Source organism: Microchirus variegatus, assembly GCF_963457635.1.
Source record: "Microchirus variegatus genome assembly, chromosome: 4".
In the NCBI taxonomy this organism is placed as follows: Eukaryota; Metazoa; Chordata; class Actinopteri; order Pleuronectiformes; family Soleidae; genus Microchirus; species Microchirus variegatus.
The window spans coordinates 5153363-5163620 of NC_139805.1; the positions used below are offsets into that span (position 1 = coordinate 5153363).

Genomic DNA, 10258 nt, shown 5'->3' on the forward strand with positions numbered 1-10258 from the left:
ATGAACGAACGCACGCATGCACACGGACACGATCTCTTTCACAAACACAGTCTACACACTGGTGATGCACACGAGGATTTTAATGTCAATTATGCAACCCTAACGCAAGAGACTCTGATGAAGAAAAAGGAAAAACAAAATCTACAACCCAACACCACAGCCTGGATTGAACAGCATAGCTACCGTAACGCCCATAAGTTTATAGGTAATAACATAGCCTACCGACTCAACAGCAACTTCAATGATCACAACTGGCTTTAATGACACAAATGTAGGTTAAATCAAAAGTGTTACTAACAGGAAAGAAATAATCATAACCACCAAAACTACAGCAAAAAGGCTCAAATAAAAGCAAATCATGGACCAAATCCACAATTCAAAACCATTCTGACATATCCTTTAAAACAAAGTATCACAGTAGGCTATAACACATATTTAAATTGTTGTTTTGTCACTCGCCATACTTTTTAATTTTTGGTGAGGACTGTGTTGGGGAATGGTCCGCGATTATTTCCAGGTTGCTATACCTTGACAATGTCTTGATATTGACGATATTTCTTTATTCTTAGACACGGGATTCCTTTCCATGATTGGTCATTTCTATGGACACGGAAGTGACGTCACCTAAAATTACATTTATGGCACATCAGTACTGTCGTAATTCAGCTCTGAGAGTGACACTTAAGATTCAGTCCTACACTTTGCTGAAAGTGTGAGTAAGACGCTTGATAAAGAATAGGACTGCCACTTTGTGCCAGTACCAAGCGTCTACTTGTATAGATTATTCGTGGTCCTATGTTTCTCATAACCCAAAGTGAATAATCATTTCAACTAGTAAATAGTTTGCAGAGAGCAGTTTTGGTTAATTTTACCATTTGTTTTTGTTTATTTCCCAATTTCTTGACTTTACTGTGAAGGTTTTGAAAGATTTTGGTGACTCTTAGTAGTTGTATTAAAAACTAGACCTCTGACATAGATCATAAGAAAAACTTTGTTGTTGGATCACCAAAATAAAAAGAAAAGTCTCACTTTAAATATTTTTGTGCAATTTAATCTGAGAAAAATATCTTTACTGGGTACATGGCATTTATGATGAGTGTACTGATTAGAGAAAGAAATGCCACTGCGGTGAAGATGGCACGCAGGGCTTTGAACCAGCTGGGGTAAGTGGGCAACAGAGACAGGTCATAATGCAACGAGATTCCAAGTCCCATTATAATTGTGATGGTGGCAGGAATGATGTCCCCACTCATCAATATGGCAACCCAGGCAAATAGGGAGGGAACCACACTGTTGGCAAGGTTTATCCAATCAGGATTGGCTGGGCTTGTTTCAGGAAGCGCAAATCCCCAGCGAGCTCCACCTAAGAAAGAAGTAATGGAGGCACCATAAGCTATCTGTGCATAGGCCAGGTCTGGGATGTAGCTCTCAGTCACAGCCATGAGCAAAGGCGGGACCACAAAGGGGATAAGCCCAGCAAAGCCCAGGTATATGGCAGGTTTGGGACCCTTCCACAAGTCCTTCATGTCATAGCGAAGTAGATCCAGCTCCCTAGGTGGAGGCTCAGGCTGCAGTCGCTTCTTCCTCCTCACAGCAGAAGAGTGGAAATTTTGATATCTCACAAGAAATGGAGAAACATAGGATTGAGTCATCAGGAAGGGCCTGGTCTTCATGAAACCACGGACAGGAGAATGCGGTGAAAGTCCGATGTCCTTTTCTGTGGATGAGGCCCGGCAGGTCTGCAGAGAGCCAAGGTAAGACGCTCTGGTCAGGCCTGATGTCCAGCATCTGTGTGCAGGGCCCAGCCAGGGCAAACACTGAGAATAAAACCCAGAAACACAATTTGAATTTTGCTTTCAAAATATTAAATCAAAAAGGTTGGATATTCAGAAATGGTCCTGTACCTTTTGAGCTGCAGAGGTGCTTCTTCTGAACGTGAAGGCGAGCATCTGAAAAATCAAATAGTGGAGGTGATGTTTGGCAGAGCAGAAACAATACACACAATAAATAATTTCTGGTCTAATGAGGTCTTCTTGCTGAAAGAACGGTGAAATGTTCATTTATTGCATTGTCACAAATAGAATACAGGTTTCACAAATCAGAGACTGTGTTGATATACATCTTCAGGGTCAGTAGGATAATCTAGTCCACATTTGAGAAGTGTTTTTTGATCCAGACCTGGTCTAATGAGGTCTAGGTATAAAACATAAACGATGTAATCTCCCCTAGGGCATTTTCACAAATAAAAGTTTCATAAATACAGCAGCCTAACTTCAACGTCGTGTCCTGAGGTCATTTGAAAACATAATCACTTACAGGTTTTCCCCAAATGTTCTGAATTGTTATGGACCAAACAAGTAGTCGATTAATGTAGACAATAATCGACAGATTCGATTGCGTGAATCAGTTCATGGGGTGTCTCACTACTACAGGTCCGTGTGGACACAGCAGCACCCAATCATGCCGGGGAGCTAAACGTCTGAAACATGACGCTAACGAAACGAAACAAAGTACATTACAAACATTAGACTTTCCACAGCCGACGCCTCGATATTTATCGAACATTACAGCTATGATAAACAGTCACATGTATTTATCTGTGTTGTAATTAAAATAAAACCTCACCATTTAAACACTTTTCATCCTCAGGGTCAGTACGGAGCTCGTCGGTGAGCTGGTGTCACTGTTTATGTCTTCCGTGTTTGACAAGAAAGAGCCAACTCCTACCTTCAGTTCCATATCAGTCCAGCGACTTCAGAAAGAAAAACTGTAATTTAAAATTTTGCTTAGTATGACCACTTAATTTTTGGAATGGATTTGGTGCAATTGTAGTAGTAGTAGTGTTATGCTTCACTCTTAATATATCCATTCAAATTATGTATGTCACGGTTTTAAATGCAGTATGAAAATCTTGACTAGGCAGTCTAGTACTCTGTTTCTACACTGATTTGGAGTATGCAGGTCACATAACCTGGAAGGTATTGAGCTTTAATGTTCAAATTTACTTTATTTTGTGTATTAAAAATCCTTTAAAAAAATAAGAAAAGTGTTCGAATGTGATGTATTTAGCTCAATAGCTTCAGCTGCTGGCCCAACATCAGTGCATGATCACACTTGCTTAATGAGACACACCTCTTTATTTATTTCTTTATATATTTAAAACCGGAAGTTTCTACACGCGAGTGACATCTGGTGGCGAAGATCAGGCAACACATACTCAAACGTCAATGCAGCATAATATATATAATATATTATATTATACATAAATATTATATATATATATATATATATATATATAAAATACAATATATTATATATACATATATTATATTATATTACATATATATATAGCGAGAGATGATAATGTAAATATATTATTCCATGTTGTTTTGTAAATCCCTTTTTAAACTAGAAGCATTGGATTAAAACATAATTTACAAGTTGTTGCTGTAATTTCACTTTTTATTACCATTTACAATGGCAAATTAATAACATCTTGTATTACTTTTTCTGTGACACCTGCAGTCCTATATATACTCACAACTTCACATACTTCTTACATGTATAAAGTACATATGCACATATATATGAACTGTACATAGACACATACATACACATATACACATGTTGTTTTGTACACTCAATTATATTAGCTAAGTCAAATAAACCAAAGACTGTAAATAGAAAAAAGGTAGATGTTATAGCTTAATCAAGCACATTTCTCAAGCATTCCATGAATGTTCATGACACTTAAGAACAAACATGAATATTTAAAGTTGAATTTCTCCATATTGGTACAGTAAAAATGCTTGATATTGACTGTGTGTGTAGTCTTACAAGTGTAGAAGACAGAAATACCATCCATAGCCATGCTTTGAAGACAATTTTTACACGGTGGCCACTGTGGTTACTGCAACAAAAAATCCCATCGGGCCCAAAAAGCAATTTTCCCATTGACCACAATAGTAAAAGAGACGCATGTAAAAGTGTCCACAGGACACCTCGAGACATGGACACGGGCTTTTATAGATTTTTATATTCTATAATTTCAATTCATGGAGTTTCATGTTTGAAAAATATTCCTAAAGGCCATAAAAAGCCCAGACAAATCTTATTTCTCAGAGTGACAGCTGTGTACGAGCACAGCCAAGCGCGGTCATGTGGGCACCTTTAAGATCAAATGTTTGGAATGTCCAGAATCACTATGGAATTTTATACCATATAATATTTTTTAATTTGGAATAACAGTGATATCACTGTTAACAGGAAAAGTCTGTATAAAGAGGGCTGGATTGAAAAGGGTATTATCTGTGTTTCAGCTTTGTTTGATGATAAGGTAATCTTTATAGCTATGAAGAATTTCTAAGAACAAAATCTTTACCTGTCATTTATGAAGAATTTATTTCTGTAATGAGAGCTATTCCTACAGTTATAAATAATTAGAATTAATGAAATGTCACCTTGTCATATTATAGCAATTACCCCCAAAGATTTTGTCACTGAATTTAAATGTAACAGCAAGTCTTTTAGTCACATGAATCTTATTCTTGCATTCTGTAGATTTAACATTCATAAAGCACGATTCTCTAAATCCTTCCCTAACATTAACGGTTTTATAATTGAATTCAACGTGTACATAGATACTTTATTTTGATGAACTATTTTCCGTAGCCCTAGTTAAGACATTATACCTATTTTTGATTTATTTATGTATTTATTTTTTGTTAGTTTGTGTCTGTAAATTACATTATTTATTTTCATATATTTTATTCAGAATAAATGTGATCTGTTTTTCTGTCATATATATATCTGATATACACATTGTTTTATATGTATTTTGTCTGTATGTTTCTAATTTCAAATAAAGTTTTTTCAAAAAAAAAAGAAAGAAAAAAAGCGTGGTCGTGGCGTCTCGGGAACGGCGGTGCTGACAGGGAAGCTTACGCTAAAAAAAACTTCATGAGACATGTGAATAAATGAAGACAATGAGGGGGTTTCATTTACACTTTTTTAAAATGTTACGACAGAGCAGGTTTTTGTTGTTTATTCGTCGCTCATTAACATTTATTTTCAAACGTATTATCGATGTTTTAACGAGCTGCTGTGTGGATTCATCGAGGAGAGGAGACTGACGTGCTGCACTTCATCACCTGGCGGACTGATTCCGCTGCTGCTGAGAAAGTAGTCCCTCAAAAATTCATGCGATGCAAGGTTAGTTTTGTTTCAAATATTATTCTATCAACACAGATATGTACATCGATAGTCTGCCGTTACAATTGATTTGCCTCGGGTGCACTGTGGAGTCGGTATGAGTGTTTCTAATGTCATGCTAGCTGGTACCATTGACTTGTGCTAGCCATAGCACCAGCGAACTCGGCAAATAGAAGAACTGAATTAAATTTCTTAAAAAAACGTCTCCAGACGTCTCTATCACACCGGCTGAGTTGGAAAATATGTCTTATGTCCAAAATTATGTCCTACAGCACACACACATACACAGGTCTTCACACACACACGCGCACGCGCGCGCGCACACACACACACACCCCCCCCCAGGTTTAGCCTGTAACATAGATTACTTTGTCTGCATATTATATTATAAATATTGTGTCTTGAAATTGCAGTAAGCTGTATTGCAGTTTAGATAAATTTTGATTAATTGTTCAGCCCTACACTACAGTATATGCCAAAATAGAGTAATTGTGAGTTAACTATGACATTAATGCGATTAATTGCGATATATATTTAATTTTAATATTTTAATCGTTTGACAGCACTGAACGATTTTGGTGAACAAATCTTTTTAACAACTTATTTTAATGAACGGATTCTAGGGATTCAGTACACTCAAATGAATTGCCGATCCCATCACTAACTCCCAGGAAGCGGAAGTCACTGACTCTTTCCACAAAGTCCTCCTCAATGAAAATGGGTCTCCCCACACATGATGTGTTGATGGAATTTGGGCACTGATTTTAAATCCACATGATTAAAATAATCAACAATAATGTGCACCGCATCTGGATGAAGGTTTTGCTGCAGGCTAATGTTGTTGTGTAGCAATCAGAGGGCCGAGCTAGCATTAGCATCCTGTGGAATGTCAACAACGGTTAGCATGACCCCAGTAAACTCCAGAGGAAGGTAGAAGGGTCACAGATACATATTCAAGGTCTGGGGGAACAATGGCTGGCTACAGTCTTTGTGTCGTTACACCAGTTGTTGTTGATGTATATACACAACCCTCCTCAATAACTAAATAGCAGAGTCCGGGATGAATGAATAGAGCCATGTTTCAGTAATGAGAACAACACAGCAGTCTCTGGTGAATTTGTCTGAAGACGCCGGGAGCCTCAACTCGTCCATTTCGTTGGCGAGGGATCTCACATTTTGGAGGGAGAGGCTGGGAAGCTGTGGTTTGTATTTCAGTTTCTGTAGCCTTGCTAGCCTGCCGGCCCTGCATCCCCACTTCTGCTTGTGGGGATGCCCCACCTCCCAAATAGAATAAATAAACAGCCCAACCCACTCAGCCTTAAATGTTTTGCTGATATTTATTTACATTTTTACAATCTGTGCATACTGAAGAATGTGATATAAAGGATTTTTGGAGTGTATCATATTCCACATTCATCTGTGACTGTCACTGCTTCTGTTGTAATGAGTCTGTTCAGTCTCCTGGATTAACAGGAACTTGCTGAAACCAAATGATAATAATTGTGCGATAAAGAACAGATTTTTAGCAACTTGGACCTTGTGTTTTGGCATCGACCGGTTGTTTTTGTTCAGCTTGTGCAGAACGCTGCAGCGCGTCTTCTGACTGGTCCACTGGCTACCAGTACGTTTTCGGGTTGATTTTAAAATCATGTTGTTGTTGTTTTTAAATCATTAAAATAACATACACATACAGCATATTTGCAGTGGCAGCTCATCAGCTCTGGAATGCCCTACCCTGGTACTTCAGATGTGCCCAGACTCATGAGCTCTTTAAATCTTTAAAGTTTAGAATATAACCCAGAAAGGTACATTTATGCACATTTGTTAATAAAGAGACTGAATCTTATTTTTTTATTTTTTTATTAATTTTTATAATGCATAATAGTGATAAGAGCAGAATACCTGTCTATAGTGTGAACATTATCATATTTACGTATACACACACAAACAGGAAAGCAAAGCATATTTGGATTTAAAAACATTATGATTCTGAAATTCTGAAGAAGAAGATGTTCACTACTTTGGTTCAGACTGAAACAATTTAGGGCCATACATACATACACGGACACACACACACACACACACGTTAAATATCTTCAATATGCATACTCAGGGCTCCAGAGTGTGGCCTGACTGACAGTCACTGACAGTTGAAAAATGTGAGTGCACCTACATTTTGTGTACATGGTGCACATGGTGCACCTGTGCAAACAATGCAAAACACCCTGATAATTTAAATACAATTTAGTTTTAAATATAATTTAGCAGAATGTCATCATAAATACATTAAAAAGTGCAAGAAGAAAATAAGTGAAATAATAACGTTTCCTTTTCAGTGTTTGTGGAGTCGGTTGTCAGACTAGCATGGGCACCCGAAGCGTACTTCATAGTCACGGCACCTGGCACCCTTCTGGTCTCGGTTGCGACAGACGAAACCTGAAGTTGGGCTGAAGCTGAAAAAAGAACACGACAACAATTAATGATCCGGGGTGATTCTGTAAGTCTGTAACATTTTATACCAAGTACCAGCTGAGAATGTATTGAGGTTCCGGAGAAACAGCGTTATCACCAACATTAAAACACAGCGCTGTTACCTACCAGTTACCATTTGTTCCGGTCAGCTTTAATTAGCTGCTAGAAGAATTTTTTTTTTCATATCTATCAAATTAATAATAAATTCATAAAGTATGGCCTTGTCATGCAAGGTTGTTAAGGTTATAATGAAAACTAACGCAATAACAAAAACTGGTTTCATTTACTGTAAGAAAAATAATAATTGGTGTTTTTTAAGACATAAAATAAAACATTAGTAACTTAGTAAAGGGTTATTAACAGGAACCCCGTCTAATAGTGAGACCATAAAAATATCTTATCGTAATTAATTTGTGCCCTTTAACCTAATTATGAACCATTTAAAGTCTTTATAATGGTAGTTTTGTATATTGGTAGGTCTGGAATTATTCTCATAATCGAATAATCAGTTGATTATTCTCTCGCTGAATTGAATTTGTAATTTGGCCCACAAAATATCAAAACATTTTATTTCCCAAACCTTGAGATGTTCTCAAATATCTTGTTTTTAAAAGTTTTTCCAAGAAGTATTATTTTAAAGTACTAATGCAGTTCTAACCAGCATCTTGGCCTTCAACTGACTCTGCATTACGTGCATGGCTCAGTGACTCATCAAAGCCACACGAATGCTGTTGCTATTAGACCTCTCAGTGTACAGCTTGTAGAAGGGCATCATTACACTTATTACCACCTGCGGGAAACCCTGAGCCTTAAGTAGCCAGCTTCGAATTACAAACTATATATCATCATCATGAACAATTATTTAAACTAACTTACATATGGGCTATCTGTCCAGTGGCGGTGGCTGGAGTTTTCGTGTCACTGGTAACAACATCTATGTAGAGAGGGCTTTTACAGATTTCTCCCGGATTGTTTTTCCTCAGGTTACACAAGAGCTCCCAGTCCCCAATTCCGTTGGGATTATCTCCATTATACCATTTGGTCCAGCATACTGGATGAAACACAGGAAGACAGAAATTAAATGGCTGTTGAGTCATCAGATTTTTGGAAAGTAAAAGAACAATTGTCAATTAAAACGAGAATGAGAGCATTGGAAAATGTTGGAATGGCTCACAACTACCTTTTTGGCTGCAGAAGTCATTGGGACACAAGAAACGAACTTGATAATCATGACAATCGCAATCCTTCTGGTCAGAGTTTTTACAGATGAATCCGACAGTTGGTTCAGAACTGTGAAGGGAAACAAATAGGGTTAGATCTGAGCAATCCATATATAGACACTACAAGAAAACATTATGCAATATCATTTAGTGTACAAAAAAGGTATTAAACTGATAAGACGACCCAATCAAAGATAATAAAATAACAACAAAAATACACTTACACAGCAATTACATCCCCTGTTTCATTGACACTTAGTCCGGATGTTGTTTGGACCTCAATTTGAAGTGGACTATTGCAGATCTTTCCAATGTTTTCTTGGTAAAGATTGTCAAGTAACTCGAAATCTCCTGTTCCAGTTGGGTCATTACTGTCAAACCATTCTGTCCAGCATTCTGGTTTTTGAGTGCAACCATGTCCCTTGCATTTTGGTCTGCCACCCTTATGTCTACATTCTTTGTGAGGTTTCTCAGGCTTCTCTGGTTTCTCAGGCTTCTCTGGTTTCTCTGGTTTGTCAGGTTTCTCTGGTTTGTCAGGTTTCTCTGGTTTCTCAGGCTTCTCTGGTTTCTCGGGTTTGTCAGGTTTCTCGGGTTTCTCTGGCTTCTCTGGTTTCTCTGGCTTCTCTGGTTTCTCTGGTTTGTCAGGTTTCTCTGGTTTGTCAGGTTTGTCGGGTTTCTCTGGCTTGTCTGGTTTCTCGGGTTTGTCAGGTTTCTCGGGTTTCTCTGGCTTGTCTGGTTTCTCTGGCTTGTCTGGCTTATCTGGTTTGTCCGGTTTGTCAGGTTTGTCAGGTTGGTCTGGCTTATCTGGTTTCTCTGGCTTGTCTGGTTTCTCTGGTTTGTCAGGTTTCTCTGGTTTGTCAGGTTTGTCGGGTTTCTCTGGCTTGTCTGGTTTCTCAGGTTTGTCAGGTTTCTCTGGTTTCTCTGGCTTGTCGGGTTTCTCTGGCTTGTCTGGTTTCTCTGGCTTGTCTGGTTTCTCTGGCTTGTCGGGTTTCTCTGGCTTGTCAGGTTTCTCTGGCTTGTCTGGCTTGTCAGGTTTCTCTGGCTTATCAGGCTTCTCAGGTTTGTCTGGTTTCTCTGGCTTGTCAGGTTTCTCTGGTTTCTGTGGCTTGTCAGGTTTCTGTGGCTTGTCAGGTTTCTCCGGCTTGTCTGGTTTCTCTGGCTTGTCTGGTTTCTCTGGCTTGTCTGGTTTCTCTGGCTTGTCAGGTTTCTCTGGCTTGTCTGGTTTCTCTGGCTTGTCAGGTTTCTCAGGCTTCTCAGGCTTGTCCGGTTTCTCTGGCTTGTCGGGTTTCTCTGGTTTCTGTGGCTTGTCAGGTTTCTCTGGCTTGTCAGGTTTCTCTGGCTTGTCTGGTTTGTCA

The 10258-nt window shown here is 38.4% G+C and overlaps 1 protein-coding gene across 1 annotated transcript; it reads right to left on the minus strand.

The window, feature by feature from the left end:
• Window positions 1–244: 244 nt before the first annotated feature.
• LOC310926529 (transmembrane protein 69-like) lies at window positions 245–2680 on the minus strand. Its single transcript, XM_083888680.1, has 3 exons — window positions 2626–2680; window positions 1905–1949; window positions 245–1817 (listed from the first exon to the last, which is right to left on the minus strand). Exons 1-3 carry the CDS (start codon window positions 2626–2628, stop codon window positions 1050–1052), a joined length of 816 nt encoding a protein of 271 aa, XP_083744806.1. The 5' UTR covers window positions 2629–2680; the 3' UTR covers window positions 245–1049.
• Window positions 2681–10258: the final 7578 nt, after the last annotated feature.

What these genes read in the sequence shown, in the direction of transcription:
- LOC310926529 (XM_083888680.1), bottom strand. An exon ending in GCACCTCTGCAGCTCAAAAG is followed by an intron (nt 1,818 to 1,904) that starts GTACAGGACCAT and finishes TTTTATTCTCAG; the next exon opens with TGTTTGCCCTGGCTGGGCCC.